Source organism: Podarcis filfolensis (genome assembly GCF_964270895.1).
Source record: "Podarcis filfolensis genome assembly, chromosome: 10".
In the NCBI taxonomy this organism is placed as follows: Eukaryota; Metazoa; Chordata; class Lepidosauria; order Squamata; family Lacertidae; genus Podarcis; species Podarcis filfolensis.
Window position 1 is genome coordinate 48,821,981 of NC_139612.1, and position 15,933 is coordinate 48,837,913.

General features: G+C 43.7%; 1 protein-coding gene across 1 annotated transcript; it reads right to left on the reverse strand.

Annotated features, from left to right (window-relative positions):
- Nucleotides 1–1,820: 1,820 nt before the first annotated feature.
- On the reverse strand, nucleotides 1,821–11,134 carry HMOX1 (heme oxygenase 1). Its single transcript, XM_083574064.1, has 5 exons — nucleotides 10,845–11,134; nucleotides 9,661–9,781; nucleotides 5,497–5,988; nucleotides 3,945–4,053; nucleotides 1,821–2,614 (listed from the first exon to the last, which is right to left on the reverse strand). The coding sequence occupies exons 1-5, from the start codon at nucleotides 10,862–10,864 to the stop codon at nucleotides 2,487–2,489; spliced, it is 870 nt and encodes a 289-aa protein (XP_083430190.1). The 5' UTR covers nucleotides 10,865–11,134; the 3' UTR covers nucleotides 1,821–2,486.
- Between the last annotated feature and the right edge of the window lie 4,799 nt (nucleotides 11,135–15,933).

Consider the following 15,933-nt stretch of genomic DNA (forward strand, 5'->3'; position numbering starts at 1 on the left):
TACAGTGACTCCTGAAGTTACAGGGCTGATGGCCTGTTCTCCCTTTTGCAGTGAAATTGCTTTTTACCAGCATTCAAGACGCCATGCCACTGGCGAAATGCTATTCTCCTCTTCTGCAGCATGTTAACTGTGGTGCGGTTACTTAGCCCTCCTCAAGTCTGTACTGTTACTTATTACAAAAGAGTTAATGGAAAGAATCAGATTGAGGCATTGTTGTCTCCTCATATGATCTCCTTCTAGGAAAATAACAAAAGTTACTGTTCTCCATCCTGAAACCACTATTTTTTAATTAGACAAATCCATGTAAATACAGAATCTCAAGGGTATGACTCCCTAGGCTTTTTCTGCTGCTCAGTTTCATATAATAGGCATGCTATTATCAATGCAATCTTCAATTAGGTTTTGGGCAGGGGAAATAAAATTGGCATCTAAAGTTGAAATCCCAATATCTTTAGGAGTTAATTCAAAATGCGTACTTGAATCAAGACCACTTGGGACAGATCAACACCTTTCAGCAACTGTAGCAGAGTGGGTTAAGAATTCCAGCCGTTTTCCTCCCATTTGTGTGATGGGTGTTATAAGCACTATTATTTGGTGTCCGTCATACACATAGCAGAGTATACTAATTTGTGTGATTAAACTTAGATTAGAGTCACTTGGTATGGTCATGTGAATGATCATTTAATAATAGGATTGCAGCTATAGTTCAGTATGAAAGATTTCTGGATTATTTATTTGTCGGTTCAACATCGGTTGTTGAACGTAATCTGTTCTGGAAGCCCATTCGGCTTCTGAAATGTTCGCCAACTGAGGCGCAGCTTCTGATTGGTTGCAGGAGTTTCCTGCATTCAAGCAGAAGCCGCATCGCATGTTCAGCTTCCAAAAAACATTCAAAAACCGGAGCATTTACTTCCGGGTTTTTGGTGTTTGGGAGCCGAAACGTTCCAAAACGGAGGCATTCGGGAGCATTGACTGTATTACAAATTACTAATTCTCCTTTACAGACATGAACTAGTATACACAATAGCATTGACATTACATTTAACGTTACTAAACAAATTTATTGATTACAGGTGCTTGTGAAGCAACACATCACCCTGTTCCTAAACACTGGATGTCAATCCTAGCTTTCCAGGGATTTTACAAAGAACCAATTTGCAAAAAATACCGATGGACTTAACAAACTACAAGTAAACCACAAATTGTCCCACAGACTATCAAGCAAGCTTGTTTCTCCAAAATTTAGTTATGTTTCTAGCTGCTATTGCCTTGTGACTTTGTAGTTTGATGAGTGTCTATGGTGTGGGTGGCTAAACAAACTATGGTTAATTAAGGGTGATAGGTTTGCATGTAATACCAAACTATCATTAAAACCAAGGTTCATAAATTAACAGCAAACCATGGATTCAGATCATGGTTTGTTGGCAGTAAACAAACCAGTGAAGCCACTGGGCACTTAATAACATGATTTAATAAACCATGGCTTAGTGTCATGTGCAAACTTGACCAGTGCTAAGCCTGCGTTTTTCTTCCAAATAAGAAATTGTGGGTTATTATTTTGTTTGTTTCTATGTTAAATATTTTTGTGTTTTTATATTGTAAACAGCCCTGTGATCCTTGGGTGAAGGGCAGTATAGAAATAAAATAAATAAAATAAACAAAGATTCAACAGTTTTGCCTTTAGACACAAAGGTAAGTTAGTTTTAAGGCTGAGCACTGATCAGCCCAATATCCTTTCAGCATCAGTTAATATAGTACACAGGAAAAGAAAAACGCTCTACTCACGATTTGATAAAACATTAAAAGAAGGATACAGTTCATTCTACTCACAGGGAGGTTTAATGATTGAGCACATAATTTATAAAAGGCAAGTTACAGATGCAAGAGAATATATCGCTCCCCCCTCAAAAAAAAATCCAGGACCGAGGTACAAATGCATTTCAAAAACAAACATCATTACATAAAACAGAAACGTTATTACATAAAATCATAGTTTGAGCAATGCATTTTTGTCTCAGGATAAGAAGCAAGCAACACAACATTGGACCAGCTTCGTGCCCATCAGATATTTTGGACTACAACTCCCATCATCCTCAGCCAGCATGTGGCAGCTAGGGCTGATGGGACTTGTAGTCCAAAATATCAGGGGGGGGCAGCATCAGGTTGCTGAACTCTGCAGTAGACAGTACTATGACATAACACTAGGCAAAGTACCAGGAACAACATTTATTCCTCTGTTGTCCCAGCTGGCAAGTTATCAGTCTTTATGGCTCTCTCTCGCATTTCAATATCTTTAGAAATGTTTGCTGCACCAGCATTTGATTTGACTTTCTAAAGTCTTTTAAGAGTCTTTTCGTGTCATTTGTCATTTGAGCTCAGATCGCCCAAACTAGGCCATCTAAGGAGGCTTTCTTCCACAAGGGAAAGGTTTGTTAGTTCAGGATGAGGCAGGTGCTGGTGAAAGACATGGCTGAGGTTCCTTCTGCTCACATGGCATACAAGCCCACACCAACTGTTGTTGCCAAGAAGAAGATGGCGAGAGCCCAACGCAGGAGCGGTGTGCTTGGTAGCATCTGCTGATGCCTCATCTGCACACGGTCACTTTCCTTTGGACCTATTTTAAGAGAATGGAAATTGGTCAGGTTGGGAGCTTCATTTCTAGAACATTCAGCAATGATCCAGCCACGCTGATGACATCACCGGGTGCGAGGCAGGTACACTGAGCAGAGCAGCCACCAGAGATTAATGACACAGGAAGATAATATTACAGAGCGCTGGTGCAGTTGAGCCAGCTGGGTGGACACAGCCTTGCAAGCGGGTGGTTACAGAAAGCAAAAGTTTCCATAAAAGGGAGAGGCAGCATAGCAAATTTTCTGACTTTGCGTTTCAGAACTATAAGGCTTGCAGCGCTACATGTGCATCTACAGCCATAAATCTCATTCAACAAGGTGGAATCTTATTTCATTTAAAGAACTGTGCTGTGCATTCTGCAGCACAGAAATCCTAGGGAGCTGGGCGGAAGGAGGGATTGTGAGAGAAGGAGAGACTTTTAAAATAACACTTTGGCCTCTTCAACTAACCAGGTGTCCTGGGGCCCTTAGACGGCTGCACCCCCTGCCTCTTAGGAAGTTCATCATGGCAAAGGGGACATCCATCTGACCCCACCTGGTAGCCTATGGAGCCGCAGTTGCTTCAGTGCTTGTTTTCCTCTTCCTACCCCATTCCTTTTTCCTTTTATATCATGTATATTAGATTCTGAGGCTGTGAGCAGAGCCTTTCTTATCTTTTGATATATATACAACACTGAAGCACCTCATAAGAATTTATTAATGATAACTGCAGGGTGCACACACATTTTCTAATGGAAAGTGGCTATGATAGGAATCACTCCTCTTTCCATTACAGTGGTACCTCGGGTTAAGAACTTAATTCGTTCTGGAGCTCCGTTCTTAACCTGAAACTGTTCTTAACCTGAGGTACCACTTTAGCTAATGGGGCCTCCCACTGCCGCTGCACAATTTCTGTTCTCATCCTGAAGCAAAGTTCTTAACCGGAGGTACTACTTCTGGGTTACCGGAGTCTGTAACCTGAAGTGTCTGTAACCTGAGGTACCTCTGTATTTAGAAGATCCAAGGGGAAACGGAGCTAAAAGGAAGGGAGCTTGCCTTGGGAGCATAGCAGGCAGGGTCAGAAGCCAGGTTACTACTGCCTGTCATGGGCATCACAAATGGCTACCCCTGATGGCGAGGCCCATGCCAGCACAAATATCTGTCTTGGGAAAGTGCTTAGCTTACCTGATACCCTGGAGGGCTGCTGCCAGGCAGTGTAATGGGAAGAACTAAGCTAAATGGATCAGTGTTCTGATAAGGCAGATTCCTAGGATGATTACTGCAATCGATGTGGCTAGAAGATGAGGAATGGCTCAAATTAAGAAGTTATCTTACTGTGAGTTCTGTTGATTCCTCTTGTGTGGAGGTCTAGTTTTGGTTCCTCAAGGCGGAGGTTTTCTGTGGTTTGCCCTTGGCTTGTCAGTCTCTGCAACTCCTTGAACACCTGAGATAGATCACCGTTTTGTTACTGAAAAGCACTCTATCCCTTTTTAGGATTTTGCAAACCACCACCACAACCCATCTTAATGAAGTTTGAAGGTCCTCCAATCTTCCTCACTTGCTTTCATCTTTATATTGGAGCATGTGAACATCTACCTTTCCTTATAAACCTGCTGAGAAACACCGATCAAATTTTCCAGTGCTATAATGTACAAAGTGTATGAATGCTGGTCCTTGCATACATGTGTGTTCGTATCCCTATGTGAGTAAGTTGCAAATGAAGAAAGATGTAGGGACAGCACCAGTTGCATCAGGAAGCTGGGCTGTGTACACACCACACATTTCCCCTCTAGGATCCTGGGAAGTGCAGTTTGTTAAGGGTGTAGTTTGTTAAGAATTGTAGCATTGTGAAGGGTAAACTGCAGTTCCTAGGATCCACTGTGAAGGATGTTCTTTAAGTGGTTGGTGTGTGTGCAGCCAAACAAAAAGTGAGCTAGCTTTAGTTTAAACCCTCCAGACTGAAGAAAGTTTTAATCTTAATGGGATTGGAACTTCTTAGTTCCTTCTGGAGAGGGAAAGAAATAATAAACCAGGCCATCCAGCAACTGCGTATGTACTTAGTTCTTAAATGCTCGCTGACAAATGTTGATCCTGTTGTTGTTTAAAATTAATTTGGAGGTTGGAAGAGCCGGACTCAAGATAAATCACAGCCTGCCAGCAATCTTAAAGACCAATCAGGACAGGCTTAAATAGCTGCTGCCTTTTAGAATTTTCAAAAGTACTGTGCCCACCACTTTTTGTCCCAACAAACCTTCGTATAACCTGTGATCCTATGGATGTAAAAGTAACTTAGAGCAACCATGTCTACTCAATTATCCTTAATTTAGTGGGGCTTACTTCCAAGTAAGTGGAGTTAGGATTTCAGCCTTACAGTTCAATCCTATAAATGTCTATTTAGATGTAAGTGACACTGATTTTAATGGGGCTAACTCCCAGGGAAGTTGATGTAGCCTGCAAAGAATGTTCCGAATTAACATTTTAAGACTGGAACAAGTATTAGGTATTTATGACACTGTTTCTGTTTGGATTTTTTCTTGCATTTTTTTTCCTTGCCTGCATTTTTTGTTCTCAGACTGGCTTCTACCATACCCCATTACCAATATCATAATCATCTCCTATTTTTTCTTTTTGTTCAACACTGAGGCTAAGGAAAAGCTGTACATAAGTCAAATGTTAGTTTATTGCTTTGTAATTGATCCTACTTAAAAAAATGCCTTATTTTAATGACCCTGATTCACCTTACAAAAATAAATCTCTAATCAGAAGAAGCTTGGTCAGCTCTTAGAAATGTTCACCATCTCCTAAGAATGTCAACAGAAATGTTATTGTGACTTTCAAGAGAGTTATGGGCCTCATGGCAAGACTGTGTAGCCAGCTGATTACTCACTTCTATATTCAGCAGGAAAGATCTCTTGGCCTCCTCAAGTATTCTCTCCTCAGTAGCTGAGTCCATGGGGAGACTGTTCATCCGCGCTCGATACAGCTGCTTGAACTTGCTGATGTTAGTGACTCCAGGGAAGTTGAAGAACGACAGCCCTTCTCCAGTGCTGGGCAGATGGAACATTTTCTGAGCGATCTTCTTCAGAATCTGACCCCCGGACAAATCTCCCAAGTATCGCGTGTAAGCATGGGCCACCAAAAGTTCAGGTTCGTACTGGCCCACGTGGTGTAGCCTGTCCACATATTTCTGAGTTGCCTCGTGACACTGAATCTCCTTCCTCCATGTGGGGCCATAGAAATACTCCAAGTCTTCCTCCAAAGCTGCCCTGCGATTGAGCTCGTTTGGGAAATAAACAGGGGCATAGACTGGGTTGTCCTTATTCCGCTCAGACTCTTTCTCCAGGGCAACATAGACGTAGTACAGAGAAGCCAGGTACAGCTGAAACAAAGGATGGAAGGGAGGGGAGAAGCTTAGCTGCAAAGTCTTCCTTTTGCCATACAGTGGGGTAGGAGTGCTGAAAATAATGCCAATATATTTTGCATCTGGCAACCAATGTGCCCCTTTGGTTTCAGATAGTACATGGGTAGAAGAGTCTAAAAAGCCCAGGACACAAATTTTCACAGCCCTCTAGCGGCTATGGTGGCTCATTTACCAGAAGTCATGTATTTAGCATTAACTCTGGAAGCATATACTAGATTCTGACAAAACTAAGCCTCCTGATGTATATTGTGCTCTGATGTATATTGTGCTCCAGGAGGCTTAGTTTGGTCAGAATTGAGTATACACTTCTATGTAGAGAACCTATTGTGTTCAACCCCTGGCACATCGGACTTGAATTAGATGGGATGGCAGTAGTTCCATGTGCTTAAACATGGAGGTCAGGGCTGGCTATACCATCCAATGCTGGCTTTGCCCTACCAGAAAACATTTCCATTTGCACAAGGTGGGGCACCCAGTTTCCATCGATCTCTCTTAACTTTGGGCCGCAGTGGGTAGGGGGAATGATAAAAACTAAGTTGTTGCTGCACTTGGATCCTGCCTGTAGGCTAAGGTTACCAGATTTTTTTCAATGAATCCAGGGACACTTTTCAGCTTCAATGGATTTTGTATAGGGACTGATTTGTAAATCCGGGGACTGTCCCTGGGAAACAGGAACATCTGGTAACCTTACTGTAGGCGTCTCATAGGCATCCAGTTGATCACTGTGAGAACAGGAAGCCGGACTAGTTGAGACATTGGTCAGATCTATTTGGGCTCTTCTTATGAGTGCCCCACCTTGTGCAGGTGAATTTTCCATCAGCAAAAAGCCACCACTGGATACAACACAGCAAATCTGTCAAATCCACCAGCACCTTCCTTTATAGAAGCAATTGGACTTATTTCTACGTTGCTGCTTTACAAACTCTCTGGTAAAGTACTTTTTGTCCCTGTTGCAAATACAAAACGCACACACAACTAAATTTTAAACATTAACCAAGTTCCATGAAAGATTTGAAGTGCTTCCAGACTGTTGATATGTTGTGGGTTCAAACACATTCCAGTAAATTCAGATTGCACCATGACAGTCAATATGGAACAAAGCCCATTCTCTCTCTTCCATCCTCCAAATCAGATAATTTTGCCATAAGGTTAAGTGGTGGGAAGAAATGCACCGGAAATTCTGGAGTAATATTTGCATGATGCAAGGTCATCTAACGACTCCACAAACAGATGTTCACTGTAGCCAATATATAACCACCCCACAAACTTTGTGCAAACAATTCAAGATGAATGCTTGATGAACAGGTTGCCTGGAAGTGACCCTAGCCTAGCTAAACACAGTAAGCAAGGCAGTGCAGCAACGAATTGCTCAACCATTTGAGGAAAGTACTTTGAGACCCACACTCAAAAGGTCTCTCACATGGAAGTTATGTTTCATAGCTGCATGATTCCCATTCATCTCAATAGTAACTGTGGCTAATAACACATCCCTTCTACAGCTTCTTTTGACCTCAGTTCAGCATCTGTGCAGGCAAGGAGAATGCAAACGACATGCACTGTGGGTGAGAGAGATTTTAGCACTAGTTTAGCTGTCTGGACTGTACATCCCATTCTGGATCCCTGTACTCTATGTGATGATTATGGCACAGTTGGGCAAAAGAGCAACACAGTGGGATGCAGCCGCCAGTATGAACTGGAATAGCTCAGTCAGTAGAGCATGAGACTCTTAATCTCCAGGTCGTAGGCTGGAGCCCCGCATTGGGCAAAAGATTCCTGCATTGCAGGGGGTTGGACTAGGTAACCCTCACGGTCCCTTTCAACTCTACAATTCTATGATTCTAAGGTCAAATAGAGATGGTGCATCTGAGCCTGTTCACAACTGCCTTATGAACACACCCTAAATACCTTCACACAAAACTTCCCTTTAGTCAACCAGCAGTGCAGGCTATTATTGCACATCCTGGATGGCGACTGGGTGTGCGTTTTGACCTATATAAAGCCCTTTAAGACCTGGATTTCCACACACCTGAGAAGCGGTCGCCTTCTAAGTGGCCCATTGTGAGCATCCACAAAGTGACCAAGAGCAAAAATTTGACGCCAAACACATGTCAAATGGTTTCTCTCTCTCTCTCTCTCTCTCTCTCTCTCTCTCTCTCTCTCTCTCTCTCCACACACACACACACACATTTGTGTGATCGCCTTCCCTTGACATGGATTTATATGACTGATTATCTTTTGGAACTTGAGGGAGGGCCATAGCTTCGGGATAGAGGAATTGCCTTGTGGACAGGAAGTCCCAGATTCAATCCCTGCCATCTGCAAATAGAGCTGAGAGAGACTTCCTGTCTGAAACCATAGAGAATGGCTGCCTGTCAATGTAGACAGTTCTGCGCTTGGTCTGGCCCAGTATAAGGCACATCCCTATGTTCCTAAGCACCAAAATTGGTTTGGTTTTCATGGTTAAGATCAGTATCTTCTGCTTCAATACGTGTGTGTGTGTGTGTGTGTGTGTGTGTGTGTGTGTATAAAATTTCAGAGAGTAATGGCTTGTTGAACCAACTCTTTATGACCTGCCATCTTTATGCTCTCCCTGCCCACTACATTGGTCTGTTGTAAGAGAAACCAGCCAATCGACAAAGAACGGAAATCTCATGGCAATTATAACTGTGTTTTTGCTGGGTAATGTACAAGTCACCTCTCCAGAATTTCACCATGGCTGCTGCTACCTCTCTCCCTGCCCCCTTGGCCTTGCTCAATCTGTGTTTGTGCTTCATGCCACCTCATTTGGGACTTACGCCTAATAATTACCTCTAACTGGTTATACTAGAAGGTTCAGCTCATTAGCATTTGTTTAATAAGCTAGTTCCAGTAGCTCAGACGGGCACACTTGGAAGGCAGATTTTGCTCAAGTTCCGAAATGAACCCAGAAAATTATGCCCTTGCCTGCGGCGTGAAACAGAATGAAAATACAGCAGTTCAGCAATACACGCCCAGGAAATGAAAAAAGTGCAGTTTCTGTGAGGTCAGAGAAGGGCTAGGAAATCTTTCTGTCAAGAGCTACAATCCCTTGGGAGTGATCTGTCAGGGCTCACACTGTCGCAGTGGAGAAAGCTGTAGTGAGTGGGGGCTAGAGGAAAAAGTGGGATGGATGGACAGCCCATCTTCTCTCTTTTCGTCACCCCTTTTCTCTCTCAGTGTGCCCCCCTCTTCTGCTCTCTTTCTGCCCCTCCTCTCCTTCCTCCCCCCTCTTTTCCCCCACTTCCTTCCCCTGCCCCAGTGGACTGCTAGGGGAAGGTCAGATTGCTCTTGCCATGGCAGAGGTCTGAAGGGATCACTTGCTGATGGTTTCTGTTCCTCTTTCTCCTCCCTCTCCTCTTCCTTCCATTGCTTTCTCTATACCAGTGTTTCTCAACCTTGGGTCCCCAGATGTTGTTGGACTACAACTCCCATCATCCCTGAGCTCTAGCCTTGCTAGCTAGGGATGATGGGAGTTCTAGTTCAACAAGTCACGGATTGACTGATTTCATAAAACGTATATCCCGCTTGATTGTAAAACAAGACTCTTCGAGGCGTTTAAAGTCTTCCCCGCCCCCCGCCCCCCGCTCTTGAATAAAAACTCAGGCACAGTACCTTGAATTCATGAAGTGACATCTGTCCCTTCTGGAACCGCATCATGAAATCTGTGGTCTCTGCCTGCTCATGCACCTCTTTGGTGCTTTCTTTCAGGGCTTCTGACAGGTCCTGAGACATTCTGGCGGGGGAGGGGAAAAAATTCAGTGTTATCTTAAGCATCTTACATACCAGCACTTTTGCACAGAAGTAAACTGGCAGTCTGTGGCAAAGCAGGATAAATTAACATCCTGACAAGAAAATGGACCCCTTTGTTCTTCAGCAAGGGGCTGCATACGCACCATATAATTAAAGCACATTTCCCCCCTCTAAGAATCCTGGGAACTGTAGCTTACCCACCACAGAACTACACTTCCCAACATCTTTAACAAGCTACGGTTCCCAGAATTCTTGGGAGGGAGATATTCTGAATGTGCTTTGAATGTTTGGTGTCTATGCAACTAGAAATATGCCATTCAGATACCCCCCCAAAAAAATGTCATGCCTCTGAACAACAAAGTCTTTAACAAATAAGAAATGTATATTGATATAATAAGTTTTCATGAGTAGTCTAATTCTTCACACGCATTAAATGTTAGCCTCAGTTGTCAGGTGTTAGATGCATGCAGGCGTCGAGAGAAACAGTGATGCCATATAACACTAAAAGTACAAATGCAAAAGCAATCTATTCATGAAATTTTTTCTGCCCTTCACAACAAGGTCCCAGTTTGAAAAATAAAATGAAGCCATTCCACAGCAAAATAAAAATATCTGACAACAGAGGTAGGTCCCACAAAATGACGTACATTTCAAACACACTGCTCCACAGAGAATCCTGGGATCTATAGTTTGTTGCCTGGGAACTGTAGTTCTGTACAGATTCCCATGATTCCTCGGGAAAAATAATGTGCGTAAGATGTCTGGTGTGTATGCAACCAGAGGCCAAGGTAAAGAGGAGCATCTTCAGCATGTGATGGAAGCCATACCAATGAAGGTGCCAGACGGCACACATCTGGGTGAGAAGGGTGTCCAACAGTGCTGGGTGCTGCCACAGAGAATGCCCTCTCCTGGGCAACACACACACCGCACTTCCGAGGATGCTGGACCTACCAAGAGCCTCCCTCCCTCCCTGCTAATCGTAACACCTGAGAGAGTCTGTGTAAATTCCTTCGAAGGGTTGTCTCCAGCCCAGGATTGCCACTCACCTTTCAGAGCGCTGTGCCATTCTCCTCGCTTTGTTATTCTGCGGCCGCTCTCTTTCTTCTCTTCCTCTTCACTCTCGGCTCCTTGCTTCCTTTCTCTCCAGAGTTTGAGAAGCTACTGAGTTAGGCATCTGGTCTCCCCGCATCTTTCTTTATACTTTTGCTCCGAGGTCACGTGCTGAGCCCGGGGAACATCTGACCTCACTGTACAGTTCTCTTTCACCACGCACGTGCACGCGCACATACTCCCCTCGATGAGGAAGCTGAACCCGTCCCTCTTCTTCCTCCTCTGGGAAAGGGAGGGAGGAGGGAGAGTCAGCTGACGCAGCTTGACAACTAAGCACAACAACAGGATGTCAAGTGAGAGACATCTCTCTCAAGAATCCTGGGCATTTTGCCCAGGCTGGTTTTAACTCCTTGTCTTCCATCTAAGTCAGGTTAACCTGGAATATTCTCAAGTATGGAATACTAGTACAATGACTCGTGAATATCTGCCACTGCTTTCATGCAAACACTGGGGAGAAACAGCTTTTCGGTGCATTAAGTATTTTTTTTTTTAATCAATATGATGATTCATTTATTAATTGTGTTCCCCACCCTTCAGAACTATAGCTCAGTAGCAGAGCATCTGCCTTGGAGCCTCAGGTTCAATTCATGGCATCTCTGGGTACAGCTGGGAATGTCGCCCCACCCCCCAAACCCTGAAGAATCAGGAAATGCCATGCTCTCTGTTCCAGCACGCAATGAGATCCTCAGTTTTCCCTGATTAACCCCCTGATGCTTACTTTGGAACAAAAGTGACCATGAGTTCAGTGGGGATGATTCCTATCACACCAACCCCGCCAGGAAGATGGATGGGGAGATACAGTGGTACCTCGGGTTACATACACTTCAGGTTACATACGCTTCAGGTTACACACTCCGCTAACCCAGAACTAGTGCTTCAGCGTAAGAACTTTGCTTCAGGATAAGAACAGAAATTGGGCTCCGGCGGCGCAGCGGCAGCAGGAGGCCCCATTAGCTAAAGTGGTACTTCAGGTTAAGAACAGTTTCAGGTTAAGAACGGACCTCCGGAACGAATTAAGTACTTAACCCGAGGTACCACTGTACTTGTATCTCAGTTTTGCAAATAGAGAAACCAAAGGGTTTAAAAAAATTTTTAAAAATTCATTTTTAAACAAAATACTAACAACTTAAAATGTTTGCTAATATAGAGGCCTGCTTTCTAAGACCAGTAACCCCAGAGTCTAAAATCTGCACTACTGCTGATGGGCCATTTTCAGAAAATAAAGTGTAATTGAATCAGAAAGTGCAATGAATAGTATTGTCAACTGGCCGGGGCAGGGCAGGGCAGGGAGGAAACGAGCCTGACTTAATCTTGACCCTTTCACTACAATTTTATCTATAGAAATATAAGACATTAGCCATGATGTTTAGAAGAAGTACAACCTCTGCGTATCAGACGTTGGGGACAAACAATGGGTCATTGTCTTCATGTCCTGCTTGTAGGCTTTCCTGAAGTATCTGGATAACTCAAAGCTGGGGAACTTGTGTGGCTCTCTAGATGCTGTTAGACTCCAGCTCCCATAGCCTCTGACCACTGGCCATGTTGACTGAGATTGTTGGGAGTTGGGAATTGATAGCAACATCTGAAGGGTCACAGGTTCCCCATCTCTGGGATAGGCAGAAGACCTTTGGTCTGTTCCACTAAGACTAAGGGTATTGTGTTCTTGAAAATAAGTAGGAGATGCTTTTCATGGCATGAAGTAGTGCTACATGCTATCTGCAGATCAAGCTGCTGCAAAAAAGTACAGGAGCAGGACCAGATAAGAAAGGTGGCAACTCTTCACAGAAATTAATGACAGGAACCACGGAACGCTAAGCAACATCATAATATAAGGTGGTTCATTGACTGATTGGTCCAATGTAGATGCAGGGCCTCTCCAATATTGACATGTAGAAAATGGCTAGCTGAGGATGTGCATTTTCATTTGTTTTGGGCTTAAGAGGAAGGCATTTTGAGCCAAGTGGCTGGAAGTTTGGAAAAGTCAAATGTGTTGACACTGCAGCTGACTCAGTCAAGCTTCTTCACTGCTTCACTTTTCTTCGCTGGACACAAGCAGATCATTCCAGAACACCATTATGAATGCGCTCAGGTCTGTTGCATGACTAGCTAGCTGTCAGATGCTGTCCCATTCATTCCCTGTGTCAATGTCAGATTCCAATGCCATTCTGACCAAAAAATTGTATATGGAACGAAAGGAGGCACCATCTTGTCCTTTGCCTGAGGCGCCAAAATGTGGCAAGCAGTTCCGCCACTGTGCTCGTTTTGCGTATAAAGTAAAATAATTATATAACAGCACGGGATGTCACAAGAGACTGATGCATTCTATGAGCTGATATAGCGAAGTACCATATATGTTGATGACTGTCTAATGGTTCCATGTGAGAATGACCATGAAGGACAATTACCACGAAGTTCTGGAGAGATTCCAGTTTAGGAGCAGGAGCAGGGATCAGAGCCTACAAATGACAGCCTTCCTCGCAGTTCACTTGACTCACATACCATTCGCTTTCAGGCATCGGATTTACCTCACAGAGCACCATCGTGTTTTCACAGGTGTTTCACTGGCATCACTCATCTATTCATCACAGCTGTCCAAGGTGTTCAATGTGACAGCAGTATCCCCACTTCAATATGTAGGGACAGAGAAAGAGCAGTATGGGGGAAATAGGGTATAAAACCTGTGCTGCCACAAAGACCCCGCATTTATCAGGATTTAAGAATAATTCCAGGCAACGGTAGGCAACTGATAGAACAGAGTCTGGGAAGCTCAGGTCTGGGGGGTGGGGGCAAATGAAGCTCTTGAAGCATCTCTGTATGGGCGTAGCCAAGGGGGGGGGCAGGGGCAGGGGCAGGGGCAGGGGCAGGGGCAGGGGCAGCTGCCCTCCTAGACCAAATAAAAGAAGAGAAATAACTGACCGATCACGACGGTTCTGTCCCCTAACAAAGCCCTGCCCCCCCAAAAAAATCCTGGCTGTGCCCATGCTTCTCTGCTGGCCCTCAGGCCTCCCCTCACTGGCCCTTCTTTCCAGCCTCTTTGCGTGTTCATGCCCAGCTAGAATGTGTCTCTGAACTTTAATAATTTCTCCTGCTTGCCTGGAAGCTTAGAGAGGAGTCTGTGTAGAAACCAGCCTACTGCACAGACTTTAGGGTTACCAGGAGTTGAGGAAATATACCTCTTTCCACCTGCACCAACCAGCGGTTTTTGTGTGACAGAAAGATATACACCACAGCGCAAAGCAGTGATGAGATAGTATGCTTAGTGAACAGCATGTATGCCTTTGGTGACTCCCAGTATCACCAACCCCCCGATGCTCAACAGTACCCATTGCTTTGCTGAACTTTCTCCCCTCATCTAGTTGTTGAAGGCACAGCACCTTACCACAAATAAAAATAAAATAAATCCAGTTGGTAGAGCATGAGACTCTTAGAGTCATGGATTTGAGCCCCATGTTCGGCAAAAGATTCCTGCATTGCAGGGATTGGACTAGATGCCTCTTGTGGTCCCTTCCAACTCTACAATTCTATTATTCTAAATCTGATAGATCTCTGAAAAAAATGGCCACAGTGGTTGGTTCAACAACAGCGTTGAAGTATTTCTGCACAATAATATTTTCCTAAATTATCATTATTTCTGTTTTTCCTTTAGAAAGCTTAACATTGCTTACATTGGGTTTTCATTTAAAGACTGCCCTGGTCACTATTTCCTTAGCTTCACCATTGTTACAAGGTTAGATGTTCCTGGACTGTACACTGGGACTTACATGCAACGGCATTACCAGTTATAGCACATGACAGTAAATCTGAAAGTCAGCCTTAAGTTACCTCCGAGACTGGCTGTATCTTTTCCAGCTTCAGGGAACAATGCCAGCGGTTAGTCTCGGAGAGGGATGCATGTATTACTCAGCAAAAGCAATGCCTTCCTTATAAGGGAACGTCGTGACACAGCAAAACGTGCTGCTAAAGCCTCAAAAGGAAATGCTGAATCAGAAAACAGAATGTACAGCTGTGTGCAACAGGAAAAAACAACAGCTTTTCTGAAAGCAGTAACAGATTTGTTCGTAGAGGCTGAAAGGCCTCCTTGTCAGTGCAAGGGAAATGTAAGAGGGAATGGACAAAGGTTAACAATTATCAAGTGAACTCAACAATTAAGAAAGCACAACTAGTTTCACAAGTGCTTTGGTAGCACAATTATGTTTGCCCACTGCCAGGCAACTCACATGTTATACTCCTATGGGGCAGTCGTTTGTTTTTCTACAGACAGATCAAACTTTGAGCTTGATGTTATGGTTCACATGCCAGGAAAACAGCGAGGAATTCCAAGGACATTTTCCATTAGACATTTGTGTAGCAGATTGTGCTGAAAATAAAAGCTGGCATTCAAAGCAATCAGCTTTCTAGCCATCATGATAATTAACAAATCTGCCAGGACTGCTGAGGAGAGCAGAGGTTACAACATACCCCACTTTACATGGCAAACTGTATACTTACTCAGTGCTTGTCTGTCTCTTCCAGTTCATGAGAAATCTACAAATGATCTTTAATGTAATGCATTCAGTCAAACATTAAACAACACATTCCATGAAATATAGACCATTTGATAGAGTATGTTTGCTACTGGTTGTGGTTTCCTCTATCATGGCTGAAGTCCCAAGCTCATCTACTTGAAAGTAAATTACGGGGAAATAAATTGGATTTATCGATAAACAAGGTTATATCAGGGTGTAAGAGGCTGTACCTGATCTCTTATTCTCACAGTATAGAGAGGAAAGAGGAACTGTGAAGTAATGATCATATATTTCAAATCAGGAAAGTTGTGGATTAGCACCTTCTTGCTCCAAGTCATCAAATCTTTGGGAAATGCTTGTATTAGTAATGGCCAATGGACCCCCAATTTGCACATTGGAAAGTTTCCCCTTCAGTCCCGCACCACGGCAATAGTGCTTCCTGGTGTGCTTCTCTCAGTCTCCCTTTCCATCATAGTCCTGTACTTTGGCACTTGTTCTAGAACCCCATTCAGCAAAATGT

Coding starts and splice junctions, on each gene's coding strand:
- HMOX1 (XM_083574064.1), bottom strand. CDS start 10,864: ATGGCACAGCGCTCTGAAAG. Junction 5,989..9,660: donor TGTCACTTCATGAATTCAAG/GTACTGTGCCTG, acceptor CCTTTGTTTCAG/CTGTACCTGGCTTCTCTGTA. Junction 4,054..5,496: donor CTTTCCTGCTGAATATAGAA/GTGAGTAATCAG, acceptor GATCTATCTCAG/GTGTTCAAGGAGTTGCAGAG.